Raw genomic sequence first — 23734 nt, forward strand, 5'->3', positions numbered from 1 at the left:
GTCATTTTTGCCTGCGCTACTTTTTGTCAAAATCACTGCGTTGCCACACAGCAAGAAGACCTCAGATGTCAAACCCGATTTTAGGGAAACTGGAAGGTACTATGACCACCTACAGCAGGTCACATAAAAACCAACTGGTTTAACCTTTCAGGACTTGCTTGTCGTGGTACTTTGCAGGCTGACATTGACCCCATTCTCCTGCATTATACTGCAATGTAATGACTGCATAGAGCCGTCGGTTACGAGCAGAAGGGTCAGAATTTCCATTGCGGATTTACGCCAAAGTGGTGCCATAAGCCATAAAAGTAGGGCCGGGTTCACACCTGTGTGTGGATGTTCCATTTGTTTTGTTTTAGGAACGGAAGTGGATCAGTGGCATTACTGATGTACATGGAAGATGGGCCCCATTCATTATTTTGCTTATGTTTTTATAATGAGGGAAAAAAAGTTCTGTATCCTGAGCTCTTCTGTGGATGCAAATGATCCATTTTGGTCATGAATTGTCCGTTTCTAACACAGAGGAGACAAACTAAATTCCCAAACTTACTATATGTATCGGTGAAGAAGAAAAAAAAATCGCTGTGTCTTCAAAGCCCCAAATTTCTGTGTTTTTGAGGTTAATATTCACTTGAAAACCACAGTGTCTTGTGGCGAAACCGCATCGTGGCTGTACCCATAACCTGCGAGCAATTGTGCTGCAAAACAAAGGTCTCGCATTATTCAAAAGTTGTCGTCAGTACAATGAATCTAGTAGGAATGCTGGGATTTGTAGTTTTTTTTTAACACCTAGAGAGCCACACTTTAGTGGGAAACTGAAGATGGGGGGTCGGCTGTGCCAGCTGGATGGCAGATGGCTTTGAAACCAGTATGTTGAATACGGATGGTTGGGTTCTATTGGAGTATGGACATCCAGATAGGAATCCCCAAAAATATCTACTGATCTAGCACACTTTTTTCCTTTATTGACACCTGCCCGGTCACCAGCAGCCTCCACTGGAGAAATGTCATTCAAGTCAGAAGAAGTGGTGTTGGAGCGCTGACTGCACGACTCTTCCTGAATATTCGGTGGTATCTGACTTCATCGCACTGAGTTTCATGCATTAATTTTTGGGGATTTTTCTAGATCGTATTTAGCATTTGCTGGCATATTCAGAAACATCAATGTATGTAACGTCATGGTGGGAGTTAGGCTATGTGCACACGTTGTGGATTCGTGTGTGGATTTTTCCACACCGTTTTTGCAAAATCCGCAGGTAAAACGCACTAAGGATTACCTGCGCTTTTTGTGCGGATTCCACCTGCGGTTTTACACCTGCGGATTCCTATTATGGAGCACTGCGGATTTAGTTTTCCATACGTTTACATGGTACTGTACAACACATGGAAGAGTGCTGCGAATCCGCAGTGGCCAATCCGCAGCAAAATCCACAACATGTGCACATAGCCTCAGAGTGTGAGGAGAAGAAGCAAACGAGGTCCCTGAGGGCTATATGCCATGGAATCACCAGGGGAATAACAGAGGGCTTGTTAGGCGGAGGTTCAGAGAGCGGTCAGTCATACATTTCTCGTGGTACCCGAAACCTACTTTGGCTTTAATTGCGCCAGGGCATGCTAGGAGTTGTGGCTTTGCAACAGGAATGCCTTAGAGCATACATGTCAAACTCAGACCCGCGGGTCAAATCTGGCCAGCATTGTAATGACATGTGGCCCTCGAGAAAATACCAAAAGTCTGCTAGAGTTGGCCCGCTGGTACTAATACTACATATCCCACGTTTCCAGTCTGGCACGCTCCCTGGTTACTCCAAGCCTGTTTACAGTACGCCCGTACTTATTCCTGACCGGCGTTCACCTGAGCTGGTTCCCTTCTCCCTACATCAGTGCGCACTCCCATACAGTTCAGCGCGCATAGCACCTGCTACCCGCTATGTCCTCCACAAGCGGGGCACAGCTACGATATTGAGCCGCTGCGCTCATGCCATGATTTATTACAGTTATAACCACTAATGGAGATGAATGACCTAGGAAAGGTATGTTATATAATCGAAAACGGCCTGAAGGGTCAAAGCCCCACTAGTGAGGACCCTAATCTAGCAGGTCAATAAAACTTAGCTTTTATTCTATTATATTATAATAGTTATTTTATGGAGTAATGAGTTATAATGACTCCTAATTTGCCTTAAATAGATTCGATATATGTCTATAATCTAATCTATCTATGGCAAATTAGGATGGTCACATAGAAGGTGCTTTCACATCACGTTTCTGCACCCGTTTGTTGGTCCCTTCGGGGCTTCCGAACCCCTCACAAAACTGGATTCAAATGTACAGTATGTGCCAGCAGGGCCATAGACGATAATGGTTTAAGGCCTCGTCGTCTGAATGTTAGCCTCCAGAGGCCAACATTCGCTCTGTCAGCACCATAACAGTCTATGGTTTTACAGGGGGTTCGGATGTATGTCCCGACAGGACCAATGGACGGGAGCTGAACACAATGAAGCACCTTATATATGACCAGCCTAATTTGCTGTAAATAGATTAGATTATACACACATATTGAATAATGAAAACTATTTATGGTAAATTAGGAGTCATAATTCATTACTCCATAAAATAACTATTTTAATATAGTACATTAAAAGCTAAGGTTTTTTTATTAACCTGCTAGAGAAGGGTCAGTACTAGTGGGGCTTTGCCCTTTCAGACTTTTTTGGATCATGCCATGATTTATTTTATCGCTCTCTTTAATGTAATCTCCATTTTGTTTTGTTTGTTTTTTTTGCATTATCTTTTCCCTGTGTATTGAGAACTTACCCTTATTGTTCGCTTCCTAAAAGTTCATCTTTATATTTGATGAAAAGTGAAAACTTTTTCACTTGTAGACATTTTTTAATATCACGGTTGGGCCGCGACTTTATCTGAAGTTTTTAATTTTGGCCCTTTGAGTGTTTTGAGTTTGACATCCCTACTAGAGGGCCTCTAATTCAGGGCCTGCGTGTTTTGGCTAGGAGAGTCGGCCTCTTATGGCCAAGCTCACGTTCTCTTTTAGATGTCCCAAAAGGCCAAACAGCATGTGGTGAACTTGGGGGCGACCGTTGTGGCTTTTTGATTATAACCCTTTGTATGCAGATGGACATAGATGCCATAAAGCCGATGTGGCCAGGATCTCGTTAGCAGTCGGGTTGCATTACGACAGATGTCATTACTGTGGGGAGTGTGAGAAATCCTCGCCGAAAGCTCCGGATTGGCTCATAGGTAAGGATTGGATTACATTCCATTTTAGAAAAACAGGTTAACCCTTTCGTCAACGTGCCCTTATGAAAAGCCTCCGCTGTGGAAACATATACCTGGCAACCAGAGGGTTAACATCGTCCCATCTCCTGGGAACCTCCACACAATTAGAGTCTAATAAGATGGTAATGGTGAGATTAATCGACCCCCGGGAGTCGCGCGTCTCGCTGGGAATCTGGGCCTGTCGAGATATCCTGCAGGCGTCTGGTCCAGATGGAGATGGCTGTGAGAAGAGATAAGCGGCAGGGACTGAGATTGGCCGCACCCGGGTGGTCCCATCTATCGCCAGCGCGCAGTGCCACCTTCCTTTATCAGTGTACACGCCTCACGTGTGGAACTAAAGCGGCATTTGTAGAAACGTGACCAAGTGTCGAGGCTTCAGATGTGGCCCATGGCTGGCTGCCGTGACACACGGGCATTTCTGTAGAGTTCTTCTATGAGCCCCCTTCCTCCTGAGCACTATATCATTATCATAGGTCTTGAGGGTCTTGTGTTAATGGGTGGGGTGGTTCACCTATTGGGAGCCTCTACAGAGACACACCTAGTCAGACTTTTACCCTGGAGGAGCTTAGGTGTCCAGAGATATCATTAGATGTCCACCTGGTGCATGTGGATTTTCCTGGTGCATGTGGATTTTTTTTCTTTTCTTTTGTAAAAATGAGGGGGTTGGAGGCTACAAGCAACAGGCAGTCTCAGGATCAGCTTTTATTAATAATAATAATAATAGTAATAACAATATTATTATTATTGTTATTATGCAAAGCACTCAACTACTTGCACCAATTAAAAAGCATTACATCTTCTGCTGAAAATTGCAACTAAATTTAAAAAAAAAATATAGATAAAAAGGAACATAGTATTATAAAACTTAAATACAAACCAATAAAAAGCTACATAAAAACATAATTTATTATAAATGAATACAATGCATTACATGTTAATCACAGAATGTTATAAATGAAGAAAGACATTTTTAATAAAAAGAAAAGTTAACTTTCTGTTGAAGAATCATCGTGATTATCCTCAGACCCTTAAATTAAAACAATTCCTAATATTTGGAACAGGGAATGTATTTCTAGACAAGTAGGCAGATTGGCCTTTCAGATGGCTGAGAAAGCTGGGTGCCCACCCACTGGTGAGATTTACTGGGGGTTAAGCAAAATTAATAATCTGAAATAGTTGAATAGATTTCTTTATTTCCAAATTGCAGTAGTTGTACGGATGACACAAGTGTAAGGGGGATTTTCTGCTTCGGTCTCATTCAGACGTGCGAGTGTTGTTCACGGATAGCTCTCGTACCTGGGGCAGGCTATGGGGCTGTTAACATGTCCGATTATTATTTATTTTTATTTTTTTTATCCTCGGACTGACTAGTAAAATCACGGAGACATGATTGATACGAGTGTTGGGTCAAAATTGGCAATGCAAGTGTATGGGCCGGTGAAAGAATCTGGCAGAAATCGGATGCCATATTCAGAGACTGTCAGATAGGAGAAGGTGGATAAACTTTTTTTTTTCCCCAAACTAGAAAAACTGATGAAATGCGGATGAAAATCACAGATGAAACTGGTACATTTTTCTCATACATGAAAAATCCTGACGGGTGAAAGAAGCCTTATATTGTCAGTGTATGTGTCATTGTTCGGTGATTGTTAGTTGTAGATTTGTGGCCAAGAAACGGCACACGATTATTCTGCAGCTCATGTCCTGCACTTTCGCTCCACTTCCTGCGGGTGTCGCTGTTGCACAGATTTGTGTTTTTTTCCCCACTTTTTTCACCTCTTACAGTAAAAACTACATGTCCTGCACCCACATTTTAATCCCAACTTTGCATCAGTGGACCTGTTCCAAATAGCCTCATAAATGGTGACTTGCTTTACTCCAGAATACACAGTGCTTACCGTATATCTGAAATCTATTTGATTGAATTTTTTTTTATCTGTCCCCCAATCGGCGTCCTTAAGGATTCTGGTATTTTTAGTAGCAAGAATAAAGCTGCATTCTGCAATATAATTGCTGACAAAATTGCATCAAAGGCTGACAGGCTGTAAATAAGTGTGAACAGCAGCCTGCGTGGAGCCACTTCCTAAGTAACTAGTCAACTGTTATCTACAAACTGTCCCTTCAGAGAGGAGACTCTAGCGCCACCTATTGGAAGTAGTAATGCTAAAAGACACTATCGACCCTTTAACCCCTTTAGGACCAGAGGTATTTTTGTTTTTACATTTTCGTTTTTTGCTCCCCTAGTTTCCAGAGCCATAGCTTTATTATTTTTTTGGTCAATATGGCCATGTGAGGGCTTATTTTTTCCGGGACAAGTTGTACTTTTGAACAACAGCATTGGTTTTACCATATCGTGTACTAGAAAACAGGAAAAAAAATGTTCAAGTGTGATGAGCTTGCAAAAAAGTGCCATTCCAAAGTTGTTGTTTTTTGTTTGTTTTTTTACCATGTTCACTAAATGCTAAAACTGGCCTGCCATTATGATTCTCCAGGTCATTACGAGTTCACAGACACCAAACGTGTAGGTTCTTTTTGAAGTGGTAAAAAAAAAATCCAAAATTTGGTTTAAAAAAAAAAAATTTGCACCATTTTTTTGAGACCTGTAGCGTCTCCAGTTTTCGTGATCTGGGGCTAGGTGAGGGCTTTTTTTTTTTTTTAACCCCTTCACCCCCGGAGCTTTTTCCGTTTTCGTTTTTCGCTCCCCTCCTTCCCAGAGCCATAACTTTTTTATTTTTCCGTCAATTTGGCCATGTGAGGGCTTATTTTTTGCGGGACGAGTTGTACTTTTGAACGACATCATTGGTTTTAGCATGTCGTGTACTAGAAAACGGGAAAAAAATTCCAAGTGCAGTGAAATTGCAAAAAAAGTGCAATCCCACACTTGTTTTTTGCTTGCCTATTTTGCTAGGTTCACTAAATGCTAAAACTGACCTGCCATTATGATTCTCCAGGTCACTACGAGTTCATAGACACCTAACATGACTAGGTTATTTTTCACCTAAGTGGTGAAAAAAAATTCCAAACTTTGCAAAAAACAAAACAAAACAAAATTGCGCCATTTTCCGATACTCGTAGCGTCTCCATTTTTCGTGATCTGAGGTCAGGTGAGGGCTTATTTTTTGCGTGCCGAGCTGGCGTTTTTAATGATAGCATTTTGGTGCAGATACGTTCTTTTGATCGCCCGTTATTGCATTTTAATGCAATGTCGTGGCGACCAAAAAAACGTAAATCTGGCGTTTCAAATTTTTTTCTCATTACGCCATTTAGCGATCAGGTTAATGCTTTTTTTTATTGATAGATCGGGCGATTCTGAACGCGGCGATACCAAATATGTGTAGGTTGGGGTTTTTTTTTATTGATTTATTTTGATTGGGGCGAAAGGGGGGTGATTTAAACTTTTATATTTTTTTTATTTTTTTCACATTTTTAAAAACTTTTTTTTTTTACTTTTGCCATGCTTCTATAGCCTCCATGGGAGGCTAGAAGCAGGCACAGCCCGATCGGCTCTGCTATGCAGCAGTGATCATAAGATCGCTGCTACACAGCAGATTTGCAGGTGTGCTGTGAGCGCCGACCACAGGGGGGCGCTCACAGCCACCGGCAATCAGTAACCATAGAGGTCTCAAGGACCTCTATGGTTACAATGGAGGAGCATCGCCGACCCCCGATCATGTGACGGGGGTCGGCGATGCGCTCATATCCGGCCGCACGGCCGGATGCGGTAGTTAAATGCCGCTGTCTGCGTTTGACAGCGGCATTTAACTAGTTAATAGGCGCGCGCAGATCGCGATTCTGCTCGCGCCTATTGCGGGCACATGTCAGCTGTTCAAAACAGCTGACATGTCCCGGCTTTGATGTGCGCTCACCGCCGGAGCGCACATCAAAGCGGGGGTCCCGACATGTGACGTACTATACCGTCACATGTCGGGAAGGGGTTAAACACCGAGCTGACGTTTTTATTGATACCAATTTGGTTCAGATACGATCTTTTGATCGCCCGTTACTGCATTTTATTGCAATGTAGCAGTTACCCAAAAAAGTAATTCTGATTTGATTTTTTTTCTCATTGCTTCGTTTGGTGATCAGGTTAATTCTTTTTTCCAGGTCATCCACCTGACAGCACCATGGAGGTTGTCTTCTTATCCACAGTGGGACAGGAAACCACGAGCATAAAAGGACCCTCCCCTTACCAATCATCAGTGTTTTTCCTGTCCCACTTTGGATAGGAACTACGAGGATTCCGGCAGCTCCGTTTGGGGGAGTGTGGATCGGGGGGTCTCGGCCCTTATTACCCTTCCCACTACAAGTCCCCGTAAGCCGAAACCCGACACAGGGTCCCTCAGCTCACCCGGTGCAGCGCTGCTCCTGGGATTGCCGGTCGTTTCCTCCTGGAGAGGCTCTCGACCGAGCACGCCGCCGAGCGTTTCCGGGTCTGCCTTTGGAACAGAGCAGACAGCCTGGACGCTCACCGCAGCTCTGTCTCCCTGGAACGCCGCACGCTGAGCCCGGCATAGCACTTCCGGGTCGCGGTCGACAGGGGGCGGGGGCGGCGTCCCCATCTCTCTATGGGGAAGATGCAGCACTTCCGGGGCATGCCGGCGAGCGCGAACGCTCCAACGCCAGAATCCCAAGAACTCTCAGGAAGATCGCAGAAGATGGAGCCAAAGTCCTTCTTGTAGTACCGTACTGGCCGAAGAGGAGTTGGTTTACCTTACTGAACAAGATGTCAAAGGGGAAACCAGTTATTCTTCCACAAAGAAGGGATCTCCTCTTTCAAGGTCCCGTTCTACACCAGAATCCGGAATCCCTCCGTCTATCAGCCTGGATCCTGAGCGGCAAGTCCTAAGAGCAAAGGGTTTATCGGACGAGGTGATCTCTACGTTAAAAGCAAGCAGGAAGCCAGTAACCTCTTCTATCTACTTAAAAATCTGGAAAAAATTCTGCAGCCACTGTGGAGAAACTGCAGTCGATACTGACCGGCCTAATGTTCCCAAAATCCTTGATTTTCTCCAGGCAGGGTTTAATGCAGGTCTCAGACCCAGTACCTTACGGGTACAAATCGCGGCCCTTAGTGTTTTCTACGACTGTACTTTATCAGCTCACCCATGGATAAGTCGATTTTCCAGAGCAGTTGCAAGACTAAAACCTCTATTAAGGAAGACTATCCCACCATGGGATTTAAATCTGGTTCTTAACGAATTATGTAAAATTCAGTTTAATTTGGACGATAACCCAGACATAGGTAAATTGTCCCTAAAAACGGCCTTCCTTGTAGCCATTACTTCCGCTAAGAGACTGGGAGAGCTTCAGGCCCTCTCTATTCAAGATCCGTACTTACAGATTTTTCATGACAGGCTGGTTCTGAGACTGGACCCAGCTTTCCTTCCGAAGGTGGTCTCCGATTCAAATATTAATCAGGAAGTCATACTCCCTTCTTTCTTTCAGTCTCCCAGAAATCAAAAAGAGTCTCTTTATCATAGTCTGGACGTTAAAGAATCGGTTCTTAAATACCTAGAAATTACAGCACCCTGGAGGGTAGATAATAACCTTTTTGTTCAATTTAGAGGCCCGAATAAGGGTAAGAAGGCATCTAAATCCACAATTGCGAGATGGATTAGATCCGCAATAATCTCGGCCTATAAAGCCCGGGGGAGGGATCCACCGGGTTATATCAGAGCACATTCGTCTAGGTCAATGGCAGCCTCATGGGCAGAAAAAGGGGGGGCTTCAGCAGATCAAATTTGTAACGCCGCTTCCTGGTCTAACCTTAGTACTTTTTCCAAACATTACAAACTAGACGTGATGTCAACACAATTAAGTTTTGGCAGGAGGGTACTCCAGGCAGTATTCCCACCCTAGGAAGTAGTCTGCTTTGGTACTTCTCCATGGTGCTGTCAGGTGGATGACCTGGAAAACGGTAATTAGTCTTACCGGTAATAGTATTTCCAGGAATCCATCCTGACAGCACTGCTAGTTTCCCTTCCCATGCTAATTTACTAAGATCTGATGTGACGTAAACATTTGTATCTTGTTTGTGTTTAAATAAAATATTCTTTTTTGGCATCCATCCAGATGTGGTACTTTGAAAATCACTGATGATTGGTAAGGGGAGGGTCCTTTTATGCTCGTGGTTTCCTGTCCCACTGTGGATAAGAAGACAACCTCCATGGTGCTGTCAGGATGGATTCCTGGAAATACTATTACCGGTAAGACTAATTACCGTTTTTTATGTTGATAGATTGGGCGATTCTGAATGCGGCGATACCAAATACGTGTATATTAGTGTATATTAGATTTTTTTTCTTCTTTTTTTAATGGGGCGAAAGGGAGGTGATTTGACCTTTTTATATATTTTTTTTAATTTCAATTTTTTTTTTTTTTTCTTTTTGCATGTTTCAATAGTCTCCATGGGAGACTAGAAGCTGCAGTACTTTGATCACCTCTGCTACACACAGGCGATGATCAAGTTGCCTGTATGTAGCAGAAAACCTCACTTGCTATGAGCACCGATCACGGAGCGGTACTCATAGCAATCCGGCAGTGACAACCATAAAGGTCTGCTGGAGATCTCTGGTTGTCACGCCAACCCATCGGTGACCCGTGATCATGTGACTGGGACACCGATGGGCGGGATTTACGACGTGCTTTTGGTAAGTGTGAGTTTAACTACTGAACAGCCGTGGATGGATCGCAATTCCACCCGCAGCTGTTGTGGGCACATGTCAGCCTTATAGATCAGCTGTCATGTGCCCGGAAAGGTGCAGGCTGGAGCCCACACCAAACAGGGGGAGTCCGACATCGGCGTACTATTACGCCCGATGACGGAAAGAGATTAAGGAGCCTTGCCACATGACTTAGGATAAAAGCCAGACTAGAATCTAAATTTGCAGACACTTGTTTCGTATGAGATCTACTTTGGCTGTGTGAGAGCCTGGAGGCCTCTGACTGGGATCTAAGGTTACGTTCCCACAATGAGCTTTTATCGCATTTTTGAAGCTGTGTATTTTCGCTGCGGCAAAAACGCAGCGTTTTACAGCAGCAAAGTGGATGGGAGATATATATCTCTTGTGTCCGCTGTGTTTCTTTTATACGCTGCTTAATCTGTTTTTCCAATCCACAGTATGTTGATTTCTGTCTCGGGTTTTCTGTGCGAAATTTCTCCATAGACTTGCATTAGATGCGGGAAATCTACAAGTAAAAAACAAACGCAGCGAAAACTCCTGTAATCCGCACCTAAGAACCAGGAAGTTTAAAAATACAAAGCAGCTTTATTTAAAGCATGACACATCAAACAGACGAAAAACACACAAACTCAATGAAATCCAAAGCGCTGCCATCTATTGAGCCCAGGAGAATCCGCATGTGTGCACAGAACCGCGCAGATTTACCGCATCCAATACATTGCCATGCTGCGGTCCTGAAAGACAGTGTCCGCGATTATCCGCAGGTGCACATACACACATAGTGGACATGGGGTTTCTAGAAATCCCCTCCTCTGTGCTGTAACATCTGGACACTGCGGGTTTCATGCTGCATAAATACACAGCGTCAAATCCTGAACGTGGGAACGTCCCCTAAGGGGTAATGTTGGTCAATTACTAGTTATACAATTGCATAGTATCTACCAATCAAAGTTTTAGATCTGCTGCATCATAAAATCCACTACTCCCATCATCCCTTCATTGTTCGATGAATCTGTTGTCTCATCTGGTTGGATGACATGGAGGTCAATACACAAGCATTATTAATCTTCTGGGTATCCCACTTCTCCTGCGGATAAAAACTTTTCTTAGGGTATGTGCACACGCTGCGGATTCCATCGCGGAATTTTCCGCAGCGGATTTGATTAAATCCGCAGTGCAAAAAGTACTGCGGATTTATCGCGGTTTTTTGTGCGGTTTCCACTGCGGTTTTAGACACCTGCGGTTTTTTAATATGGAGCAGGTGCCAAACCGCTGCGGATTCCGCACAAAGAATTGACATGCTGCGGAAAATAAACCGCAGCGTTTTTTTTTTTGTTTCAATAATTTTTATTTATTTAAAGGTGCGTTTTTGCGTGTTTTTTTCTGCAGCATGTGCACAGCGGTTTTTGTTTTCCATAGGTTAACATTGTACTGTACACCGCATGGAAAACTGCTGCGGATCCGCAGCGTCAAAAACGCTGCGGATCCGCAGCAAAAACCGCAACGTGTGCACATGGCCTTACTATAGACCAGTCATCTTTAACCTGTGGCTCTCCTCCAGCTTTTGTAAGACTTCAGCTCTCGACGTGCCCCCACGGTTTGGAGACCACTGCTGTACACTTGGGGTCAGCAATGTGCAGCACTCACGCAGCTTCAATTCCTAGCATGCCTGCGGCTGTCGGGATCATGCTGGGAGTAGTAGTTACACCACAGCCGGAGTACAGCAGGAGGCCGACATCTTACATGATTGATGCATGAGGTTAGTCACTGGTCAGTTCCTGCAGGGAGCGGATATTTAATAAATGCAAGGTCCCACCATGACGGTGAACCAAGCCAGAGAGTGTGACCATCTCTAGGGTTGGCACTGCAGTAGCAGATGGCCGATCCGTCCTCGGTAACGGATTTTTTTTTTCTTTATTTGATGGACGCGGAGGGGGATTTATCCAACATTTGTCTCTGTAGATGAAAACTCAGCCTTAATCTGGGAAAGCAGCTTGCACCATCTGAAACGATGGTGGTGATTATTTGTGGCTTGGTCCGATGGGCCACGTGCTGTAATGATCTTTGACAGGCCACATTTGCGACTTTTGGTTTAGTGCTTTCCCAGAGCTTCCACGGGTAAGTTATGGTACTTAGTAAATTTGGTGCATAATTTTTTGCTAAAGCGGTATACCCAGAATCAAAAGTACAGATCCCCTTTATCAAATAGGGGATAACCCACTGATTGCTGAGACCCCCGGTGATCCTGAGAACAGGGGCTCTGCAGAGCGGAGGTTTCCATGCTTCACCTTACTTGCTGGACAGCTGGACATAGCCGAGCGCAGTACTCTGTCTCCAGCAGTCCCGTAGACAATAGCTGGAGCGGAGGTCTGGTGTTCACTCCTCTCCTCCTTTCACAATAGTAAGTTATCCTCCTAGCTATAACTTTCTATGCCCTTCTTGGTAAATTTGGTACATTGTCCTCTACCGCCCTTCAGGTTAAGACGGGTATATGAAATGCCATTCTTAGTAAATTCTCTCATGTCTTAGGGTGTGTTCACACAGGATGGGCACTCAGATGATTTTTTTTTTTTCCATCTGGATTTTTGCTTAGCTTATTACCGTAGCAATAAAGTTGAGTCCATGTGCTGCACAAACAAAAATCCTTTGTGTAATCATTACGGTGTGGAACCTGCCTGCTACCTTGCCATGGACAGATCTGTGGAGGGGTTGTCAGAAAATCATGAGTGTTGTCGGATCATGACTCGCTGATTTCTGGTGGTCTTTGCAGAAAATGCTCAGTGCTCGTCCATAGACTGTAACATAAGGAGTGGGATCATTGGGACTGGGCTTTATCTAGGACTTTTTGGAAGCAGAGGGGCCATATATGAGGAATATAACCTTATAGGACCTAGGTTAATCTTGGCTGTAACACGAACGCTAGACATCAGAGCTTGCCATCTAATTGTACAGCTTCAGGTCTACAAGAGCCGGAGCCTGAAATGTGCAGATTGGATACTATTTTGCATGCACGGAGTTACAATGTATCATTAAAGCCGACACTTTGTAACCTTGTGCTGATGATGGGTTGCTGTTTCAGGGATGATTAGTGTGAGGAATTGGCCTAGCCTCCATTAAGGAGCACAGTGCCTTGACTTGGACTTTGGTGGAGGCCCTTGCTCGGCTAGGGGGAATCTTTCTTTATTGACACAGTACAGCCGACCAGCCATGAGCTGATTTCCTGCTGGAGGGAAGGAGCTCTCACTGAGCATGCTCCTCAGCTGCTACTAGTGCTGAAGGCTCATGGAGACACCAGGGTAGGCCTCAGCAGCTGCTGGAGGACAATCTGATGGCACAGTGGCCTGTGGTGGAGGTACGTCAGCCCATCGGGGCTCAGATCGCCCTCCTGCTCCATATTATCTCCCAGTGAGCTGGTTCTGGAGCTGCTGACTTGTCAGACTCTTTGTTTCCTCCAGGCTGTTAAGAGACAATTTACATATTTCAAGTGTTGGCTAATGTTTCTTCTCCTAGTGAAAGGCTCGTCCTGCTGGGTTTTGGGTTGCTGCATGCAGATCTGTCTTCTCTTCTCCCCTTCCCTTTCTTTGACTTGGAAAGTTTCCAGGTAGCACCCACCTTGTGTTACTTGACCTAGTTTTTGTCATCTTGTGTTCATTGTGTTGCACAATGTAATCCTCTACACGATGACCATCCAAGCGTCCTCATTGCCCCAGACCTTCTGTGGGTAATGGGCACGACATTAGGAATATATATATATATATATATATATTAGAAAGGTGGCCTCCTTGAGGTGGAGATGAAGTCTTTTAACTCTTCAGTGCACCTATTACCGTGGCTCTACTTGCAGAAAGGAGACCTTTGCTTTTCTTTTTCACATTTTATGGCTTCATTGAAACCTGATTGCATCGAGCAGCCTCCATATTGTATGTAGCTTGTTAGACAGGCTCCATTCTCATGTTTTGGTTTTTCTCTTGTCTTAGACAAAGGCATCTCAATTGGAAATCTATAGGGGATCATAACCTTGTAAAACCATGGATTTGTATTTTTGTGTTGGCCCTTTAAGACACTGGCTGAATAAATTGCCAAGAGAAGAAAGTAGTTAAGATTCATCATTTTTATTTTCATTGTTTGGCTTATTTATTAACTCTTGATTTATTTATTTTTATTATTTTTTAATTATTTTTTCTTAAATTGTTTTATTTTTCTATAGATATTCTTGTATTTTCCTGATTTTATTGTAATTTTTTTTTTGTTTCTAGGCTTCAATTTTTATTTATTTTAATATCAATTTTGGTATTTATTTCTCTTATGTATATTTTTTAATTTACTTTTCCCATAAGTATTATTTTAGAATTTGATTTTTAATATCATTTATCGAATTTTATATATTTTATATAATTTTTTTCCCTTTTCTTTTTTCACTTTCACAAGATTTTGAATTTATTTATATTTTAATATAATTGCAGGATTTTGTTTTAATCTTATTTTAGAATTTTTTTTAAATATCTATTTTATATTTTGAGCGCTTTGGATTTATTCATGGAAAATGGTGACATTTTGGGCATTTTATTTTTTGCAATTTGCTTATTTCCTGTTGTATTTTCCAGGCTGTAGGTTGAAGTTGTATGTGACTTTTTATTTCCTAATTTTAACCTAATATAGGATATAATGAAGAAGTTATAATTACCGGCAAGTTGTATTTGCTGCATGGCATAGGTATAGTGTTATTGGGCATCTTAGTGTTTCGTGGGCAGTTTTTACCTAGCAGATTCTTGCAGTGCTCGGAGCAGCTAGGTGATTTGCTTCTTGCTCGGGATAATACAGTTTTGATGAGTGCCCTTTTAAGTTCTCCAAGGGTTGCAAAACAGCGACTCCCAACATACCAGGGCTTGTTAGGAGTTGTTGTTTTGCAAGAGTTGTAGAGCCGCAGGTTGGAGATCATGACAACCAATATGGTGAGCAAAGCTTCAGCCCAAGTTCCAAGTATAGACTAATGGACACAGTGCTACCCTCCTGTGTGTTGCACCGTCTGGCGTCCATCTATTCTGCTCGAATTGCACTCTATGCACAGTACAGTACATGCATTTCCTCTGAGACAAGCCTTGGTGGCCCTCGCTGAGCACAAGGACTTTCTCCACATTACAGCCGACCAGCCATGAGCTGATTTCCTGCTGGAGGGAAGGAGCTCTCACTGAGCATGCTCCTCAGCTACTCCTAGTGCTGAAGGCTCATGGAGACACCAGGGTAGGCCTGAGCAGCTGCTGGAGGACAATCTGAGTGGCCTGCGGTGGAGGTATGTCAGTTCGCCCTTTTGCTTACTCTCTTAAAAGCATCAAGCAAGCACCTTCCTTCCTTTTTTCCCCTCCAGTGTTTTTCTTCTTATGGAGCAGTTGGACGGTGGAAAGTTTGCAGTCGCCTCCACCCATCCCCAGAGTCATTCTTTAATTTGCATTACTAAAAAGGCAACAGAGATATAAAATAAAAAAGCAAACAGTGGGATGCACCTTATAGAAGATCTTGACCCAAACAGGGAGGACTTTGTGCCTTGTGCTCGGGGTGAGCTGATGACATTGAGCCCGATGTCTTGACTGTATGTGGCTGCGTCTAATTCTCCACTTGTGCTGGACACATCTGTGTTCTTGCATTTTTACAATCCTGAATGGTTAAAATTCTTTGGATGAACCTATTTCCTTTTAACTCCTCTTGGAGTGGCATCCAGCCATTTGCCAGGCTTGTCCTGGAACTCTCGGGGGTTTTCTTCTGCAAGTGACATGGAGTCCTCCTGTTTTGACCTGGAGAAGATAAAGTAGCTCAAAGTTCTTACAATTATTAGATGGCTGTCAGGTCGGACAAGTATAGGGTTTAGAGGCCGGACAAGAGGGCTGAAACTTTCTGAATGTTTTCTGCAAACTTTTTAATATGTTCTTTTCAAAATACTCCTGGGCTTGTATTAAATAAAATCACTGGGAACTCAAATAAAAAAAAAAAGAGAGGAAAAAACTCATTTTGCCAGTAGCAATGAGATTGTGCATGACTGTGGATTACCCACTTGTCCGTGAAGGTTGTCTTTTTCAACAATGAATCTTGCTAACAAGTCCTTCACACGTCCGTTTAAAAAAAAGTGCGCTTAAGACTGTCCCGTTTTTACTATCTGCGTGGTTTTATTTTGGCAGTACGTGTGCCATCCGTGTGTACGTGTGCCATTTTTAACACTTAAAACTCTATAAGTTCTTTATTGCATTCTATACTGGCATGTGTCACACAGACAGCACATGGATGTCACACTTATGTCATCCGTGTGCGGTGCGTATCGTCATCGTTGCTACCGGAAAAAAACGGACCTGCCTAGATGGGGGTCATGCAGACTTGTGCACAGCCCCATAGATTATAATGGGTGTGCGTGTGTACATGTCTCCGGTATGTGTGAAAACGGACCTGTGAAGGTGGCTTAAAAAAGAATGTGGTTCCTAGTGACATTTACTGTCATTATTAACCCTTTACAGAGTCTTGCCATGAAACTTAGAATATAGAGCCAATGCAGAAACTTCTCTAGAAGGAAAAGACCGCCAGCTCTGTAAACAGCTTTTTTTGTGGGTTTTTTCCTTCCCTTTGTCAGTGCAAAGTACACCCCCACAGACTTCTATAAAAGTCTTCTCACCCAGCCAACCAGTCTTTACTTTACACTATTTAGGGGCTAAAACCCCATAAAGCAGTTGTTTGCAAATCTCTTTAACAACATATTTACTCATAGGGTAAGCATTGAGGTTTGTGTTTTTCTTTTTTTGCAGGCATCCACACAAAAATTTGATTTTTTTTTTTTTTTTTTTAATCCATTTTACTCAAGGATCAATATTAATCTCTAGGATAGCTACCTCCGATAACTGGCATTAGAGACCCTGTTCACTTTCAAGAGGATATTTGCATTCATTTTGCCAGAGAGCAATTCATGGCCTATAAGTCTCCATATGCCAACTTCTCATTTTCCAGAGAACGTTGCATGGCCTATAAGTCTCCATTTGCAAACTTGACATTTTCCCAAAGGAGAAATTCATGGCCTATAAGTCTGCATATGCCATCGTTGCACTCTCCTGAAGGAGAAACTTAGCTTTCACCATAACTTTAAGTGAAGACCATAAATCCCGATCGATCTCACCTATGGGTGGGTCGCAGTTCTTGAGATTTGCATGAATGACTTTTTATTAATGTCCGACAATATCTGGGAAAAGCCAACCCAGAATATTCAGTTTTTCAACAAATCTGGTTGTCAGAAAGCAGGTGGTGTAAAATCTGTTCTGTGGTTAAATATGTTCTTGGGCTGTCGGTTGAAGATCTTTTGTGATCCAAGTTCCAATCCATCTTTAGAAGTATTTTATTATATGTGTGGTGATTTTTCGATTCTGGTTGTATAATTGTATCATAAGACTTACAAATTAAGAATGTATTTCATTTTTTTTTCTCCTAAAAATGTATACACAATAGGGGTGTATATATAATGGGGGTCAATAATAAAATTAAGTATTGGGAGGGCAGAGAGGTTTAGTGTTTCATCCCACCTTTGTAGGAGAGAGAAGGGGCAGCTTTCCCTTGCTTGGTACCTGTGGAAAACTGCTGAAGGCGTTGTCTGGTACTGCTCCCGTCCATTAGCAGGGCTGTGGAGTTGGTAAGCCAAACCTCCGACTCCACAGCCCTGTCCATTAGAGTAGAATAGATGGATGCTACCTGCCGATCACGCATGCATCCTGGCGGGCATGTGCAGGCGCAATGTCATTAGCGCTTCTACCCTTCCAATTTGGAAGTGAGCAATGACAGACAACCAAGTGTTGGTGCGAATCGATAAAAACGACCAGTAATCTGTGGCCAAAAGATGGGAACCATGAGAATCATCTCTTACTTCATGGCATCCCCGGCTTGTCTTTGATTAGCTGGCCTCGTTGTGGATTGTGGATGTTGATATGACCAGCTAATGAAAATGGAAGCCACATCTGGTGAGATGATGCCTTCCTTACGGCTCCCGTTCAGTGGCCACACATTATTGACCCGGTCCTTCGAATCAATTGGCTCCAACTCTTACGGAAAACCCTTCTAAGTTTTTGAGGGTACTTTTCAACACCTAAGGGAACTTCTGTCTAAAGTCGTTGCCCCTTGGGGTACACGTCTCCTCCGTGTTAACACTCCTGTTTCCTCCAAGATATTCAATAGGGGAAAAAAAATTAACCTTCGGAAGATTTCTGAAATTTTTAACCATTGTTGTCAAGGAAACCGTCGTATCTGCGGCTGCCAAAAATGTGCCATTAAGAAAATATAGTTTACAACTTGTGAGCCCGGCAGCTGCGGCTCGTGCAGCCTGCTATGGAACTACAACTCACAGCATACTAGAAGTGGTGAGGGCATACTGGGGGTTACATTACAGGTTGCAAACTACTCATGTTTATTGTGCAAATTGAAGATCTGGAGGCATTTTTTTTTTTTTTTGCAAATGTCCTTTGTTTAGAAGGTCTGACACAATGGACGTGTGTGCACTGGGCGGGCGGCTCGGCATTGTGTGGGATTGTAGTGCACGCTGCTGGAATGTGGCTCCTGGCTGCAAGAAACTCTTGGATTTAGGAAGGACGGCCTGGAAATCATTGCTGAAGCTTCCAGGGAGCAGCACGTGGCGGTGTAATTGCCAGGCCACCGGTCTGTAGGTTGACGTTACAGCTGGTGGATTATCTGATATTCATTGCAATGACACTTCCTCCTTTTTCTTTCTTCTTTTTTTTTTTTTTTTTTTTTTGTTACTGTTGATCGCCGTGCAATGGCTGAGAATCTGTGTGCACTGAGCATGCCCCAAGTCTGGCTGCACCCACAGTGTCTGGAACGTGTGTGAAGCTTCTTGTAGGCCTGGACCAGGTAGGACAATGCATTTCGATGGGAAACCAGAGCAATTTTTGGACATTGAAGTGAGGACAGAGGCCCCTGAGGAGATAAGAGGTGGTATGCTACAGCATGGCAAAGCGGGCACTCTAGCCTTGCATGGGTATGTGTGTAGATGACTGCTCTTGGCCATGGTGACTTCTAACTTGGAGGAGGAAGGAATTGGCGTCAGATCCCACCTTTTTATGTTTTGCAATGTCGGGAAAGCTGCCAGACATTAAATGCCGTGGTGTCTGCAGCTGTCTGCCTTCCAGCAGGTGCAGGGAATGGATTTATTTACTACTCACCGGTAAATGCTCCAATTTTGTAGCCGTTTTTTCTGCATGCTGATGTGAAGCATTCCCTATATTCCACATAGATGGCCCCACGGATTTTCAAGACATCCAATGTCGGAGGCCATCCATTATGACTCAACTAGACCGAGCAGATCTTTTCCCACTATGACACAAAGGCCCAAGATCACACATGGGCAGTGACTGTGTTTGGGGAAGGATACAGATATGGTTATCACATGCAGCCTGTTTTGGTGCTTTATTTCACTTTTCTTTTTATAGCTGGAAGTGAAGTATTTGCTAAGGTTGTTATGTGTGGAATCACACGTGTTTGTGTTTTTCCTATTCAGGTTAATGTGGAAAATCCACTGAAAAAAAGTGATCGAGCAGAATGTGTTACGGAGAAGGTAGTAGGGACTCAATATAGAGCATGAAGTTAGACAGTAGGGACTGAACGTAGAGTGTGCTGTGATAGGGAGAAGAGACTATGGACTGAACGTAGAGCGTGCTGTGATAGGGAGAAGACAGGAGTGACTGAACGTAGAGCGTGCTGTGATAGGGAGAATATAGTGGGGACAGAAAGTAGAGCGTGCTGTGATAGGGAGAAGACAGTAGGGGCTGAACGTAGAGCGTGCTGTGATAGGGAGAAGATAGTAGGGACTGAACGTAGAGCATGCTGTGATAGAGAGAAGACAGGAGTGACTGAACGTAGAGCGTGCTGTGATAGGGAGAATATAGTGGGGACAGAAAGTAGAGCGTGCTGTGATAGGGAGAAGACAGTAGGGGCTGAACGTAGAGCGTGCTGTGATAGGGAGAAGACAGGAGTGACTGAACGTAGAGCGTGCTGTGATAGGGAGAATATAGTGGGGACAGAAAGTAGAGCGTGCTGTGATAGGGAGAAGACAGTAGGGACTGAACGTAGAGCGTGCTGTGATAGGGAGAAGATAGTAGGGACTGAACGTAGAGCATGCTGTGATAGAGAGAAGACAGGAGTGACTGAACGTAGAGCGTGCTGTGATAGGGAGAATATAGTGGGGACAGAAAGTAGAGCGTGCTGTGATAGGGAGAAGACAGTAGGGGCTGAACGTAGAGCGTGCTGTGATAGGGAGAAGACAGTAAGGACTGAACATAGAGCGTGCTGTGATAGGGAGAAGACAGTAGGGACTGAACGTAGAGCGTGCTGTGATAGGGTGAAGACAGTAGGGACTGAACGTAGAGCGTGCTGTCATAGGGTGAAGACAGTAGGGACTGAACGTAGAGTGTGCTGTGATAGGGAGAAGAGACTATGGACTGAACGTAGAGCGTGCTGTGATGGGGAGAAGACAGTAGGGACTGAACGTAGAGCGTGCTGTGATAGGGAGACGACAGTAGGGGCTGAACGTAGAGCGTTCTGTGATAGGGAGAAGATAGTAGGGACTGAACGTAGAGCGTGCTGTGATAGGGAGAATATAGTGGGGACAGAAAGTAGAGCGTGCTGTGATAGGGAGAAGACAGTAGGGAGGGACTGAACATAGAGCGTGCTGTGATAGGGAGAAGATAGTAGGGACTGAACGTAGAGCGTGCTGTGATAGGGAGAAGACAGGAGTGACTGAACGTAGAGCGTGCTGTGATAGGGAGAATATAGTGGGGACAGAAAGTAGAGCGTGCTGTGATAGGGAGAAGACAGTAGGGAGGGACTGAACATAGAGCGTGCTGTGATAGGGAGAAGACAGTAGGGACTGAACGTAGAGCGTGCTGTGATAGGGAGAAGATAGTAGGGACTGAACGTAGAGCGTGCTGTGATAGGGAGAAGACAGTAGGGGCTGAACGTAGAGCGTGCTGTGATAGGGAGAAGATAGTAGGGACTGAACGTAGAGCGTGCTGTGATAGGGAGAAGACAGTAGGTCTTTAACGTAGAGCGTGCTGTGATAGGGAGAAGACGGTAGGGACTGAACGTAGAGCGTGCTGTGATAGGGAGAAGACGGTAGGGACTGAACGTAGAGCGTGCTGTGATAGGGAGAAGATATTATGGACTTTAGGTTGAGCGTGCTGTGATAGAGAGAAATAGTAGAGACTACACGTAGAGCGTGCTGTGATAGGGAGAAGACAGTAGGGACTAAACGTAGAGCGTGCTGTGATAGGGAGAAGACAGTAGGGACTGAACGTATAGCGTGCTGTGATAGGGAGAAGACAGTAGGGACTGGATGTAGAGCATGCTGTGATAGGGAGAAGACAATAGGGACTGAACGTAGAGCGTGCTGTGATATGGAGAAGACAGGGACTGAACATAGAGCGTGCTGTGATGGGGAGAAGACAGTAGGGACTGAACGTAGAGCGTGCTGTGATAGGGTGAAGACAGTAGGGACTGAACGTAGAGCGTGCTGTGATAGGGTGAAGACAGTAGGGACTGAACGTAGAGTGTGCTGTGATGGGGAGAAGACAGTAGGGACTGAACGTAGAGCGTGCTGTGATAGGGAGACGACAGTAGGGGCTGAACGTAGAGCGTTCTGTGATAGGGAGAAGATAGTAGGGACTGAACGTAGAGCGTGCTGTGATAGGGAGAATATAGTGGGGACAGAAAGTAGAGCGTGCTGTGATAGGGAGAAGACAGTAGGGGCTGAACATAGAGCGTGCTGTGATAGGGAGAAGACAGTAGGGACTGAACATAGAGCGTGCTGTGATAGGGAGAAGACAGTAGGGACTGAACGTAGAGCGTGCTGTGATAGGGTGAAGACAGTAGGGACTGAACGTAGAGCGTGCTGTGATAGGGAGAAGACAGTATGGATTGAACGTAGAGCGTGCTGCGATAGGGAGAAGACAGTAGGGACTGAACGTAGAGCGTGCTGTGATAGGGAGAAGATATTAGGGACTTTAGGTTGAGCGTGCTGTGATAGAGAGAAATAGTAGGGACTAAACGTAGAGCGTGCTGTGATAGGGAGAAGACAGTAGGGACTAAACGTAGAGCGTGCTGTGATAGGGAGAAGACAAGAGGGACTGAACGTAGAGCGTGCTGTGATAGGGAGAAGACAGTAGGGACTGAATGTAGAGCATGCTGTGATAGGGAGAAGACAATAGGGACTGAACGTAGAGCGTGCTGTGGTAGGGAGAAGACTGTAGGGATTGAACGTAGAGCGTGCTGCGATAGGGAGAAGACAGTATGGATTGAACGTAGAGCGTGCTGCAATAGGGAGAAGACAGTATGGATTGAACGTAGAGCGTGCTGCGATAGGGAGAAGACAGTAGGGACTTTAGGTTGAGCGTGCTGTGATAGAGAGAAATAGTAGGGACTAAACGTAGAGCGTGCTGTGATAGGGAGAAGACAGTAGGGACTAAACGTAGAGCGTGCTGTGATAGGGAGAAGACAAGAGGGACTGAACGTAGAGCGTGCTGTGATAGGGAGAAGACAGTAGGGACTGAATGTAGAGCATGCTGTGATAGGGAGAAGACAATAGGGACTGAACGTAGAGCGTGCTGTGGTAGGGAGAAGACTGTAGGGATTGAACGTAGAGCGTGCTGTGATAGGGAGAAGATGGTAGGGACTGAACGTAGAGCGTGCTGTGATATGGAGAAGACAGGGACTGAACGTAGAGCGTGCTGTGATAGGGAGAAGACAGTAGGGACTGAATGTAGATTGTGCTGTGATAGGGAGAAGACTGTAGGGATTGAACGTAGAGCGTGCTGTGATGAGGAGAAGACAGTAGGGGCTGAATGTAGAGCGTACTGTGATAGGGAGAAGACAGTAGGTACTGAACGTAGAGCGTGCTGTAATAGGGAGAAGACAGTAGGGACTGAACGTAGATTGTGCTGTGATAGTGAGAAGACAGTAGGGGCTGAACGTAGAGCGTGCTGTGATAGGGAGAAGACAGTAGGGGCTGAACGTAGAGCGTTCTGTGATAGGGAGAAGGCAGTAAGTACTGAACGTAGAGCTTGCTGTAATAAGGAGAAGACAGTAGGGACTGAACGTAGATTGTGCTGTGATAGGGAGAAGACAGGGATTGAACGTAGAGCGTGCTGTGATAGGGAGAAGATATTAGGGACTTTAGGTTGAGCGTGCTGTGATAGAGAGAAATAGTAGGGACTAAACTTAGAGCGTGCTGTGATAGGGAGAAGACAGTAGGGACTAAACGTAGAGCGTGCTGTGATAGGGAGAAGACAAGAGGGACTGAACGTAGAGCGTGCTGTGATAGGGAGAAGACAGTAGGGACTGAACGTAGAGCATGCTGTGATAGGGAGAAGACAATAGGGACTGAACGTAGAGCGTGCTGTGATAGGGAGAAGACTGTAGGGATTGAACGTAGAGCGTGCTGTGATAGGGAGAAGATGGTAGGGACTGAACGTAGAGCGTGCTGTGATAGGGAGAAGATGGTAGGGACTGAACGTAGAGCGTGCTGTGATATGGAGAAGACAGGGACTGAACGTAGATTGTGCTGTGATAGGGAGAAGACTGTAGGGATTGAACGTAGAGCGTGCTGTGATGAGGAGAATACAGTAGGGGCTGAATGTAGAGCGTACTGTGATAGGGAGAAGACAGTAGGTACTGAACGTAGAGCGTGCTGTAATAGGGAGAAGACAGTAGGGACTGAACGTAGATTGTGCTGT

The 23734-nt window shown here is 44.6% G+C and overlaps 1 protein-coding gene and 1 long non-coding RNA gene across 12 annotated transcripts in view; one reads left to right on the forward strand and one right to left on the reverse strand.

The window, feature by feature from the left end:
- Nucleotides 1-19860, reverse strand: part of LOC143805227 (uncharacterized) — a 34837-nt gene extending 14977 nt beyond the window's left edge. The window contains exons 1-3 of one of the 2 annotated variants that reach the window (XR_013221203.1): nucleotides 19172-19860; nucleotides 15476-15763; nucleotides 10425-10479 (exon numbers count right to left, since the gene is read on the reverse strand). This is a non-coding gene — a long non-coding RNA (uncharacterized LOC143805227). Of the gene's footprint in view, nucleotides 1-10424; nucleotides 10480-15475; nucleotides 15764-19171 lie in introns of those variants that run through there. The other variant, XR_013221202.1, reaches the window with a different exon arrangement.
- Nucleotides 1-23734, forward strand: part of EHMT1 (euchromatic histone lysine methyltransferase 1) — a 109788-nt gene that overhangs the window by 15149 nt on the left and 70905 nt on the right. Inside the window, exon 2 of one of the 10 annotated variants that reach the window (XM_077284238.1) lies at nucleotides 3127-3252. The exons of 4 other annotated variants lie outside the window; for them this stretch is intronic. Coding sequence is in view for 1 of the 6 variants with exons in the window: in XM_077284230.1 (XP_077140345.1) it covers nucleotides 13303-13326 (24 nt within the window). In the remaining 5 variants the exon portion in view is untranslated. Of the gene's footprint in view, nucleotides 1-3126; nucleotides 3253-13251; nucleotides 13327-15190; nucleotides 15265-18763; nucleotides 18861-19030; nucleotides 19174-23734 lie in introns of those variants that run through there. 5 more of the 10 variants (XM_077284230.1, XM_077284246.1, XM_077284240.1 and 2 more) reach the window with 5 other exon arrangements.

Source organism: Ranitomeya variabilis, chromosome 2, assembly GCF_051348905.1.
Source record: "Ranitomeya variabilis isolate aRanVar5 chromosome 2, aRanVar5.hap1, whole genome shotgun sequence".
NCBI classification, from domain to species: domain Eukaryota; kingdom Metazoa; phylum Chordata; class Amphibia; order Anura; family Dendrobatidae; genus Ranitomeya; species Ranitomeya variabilis.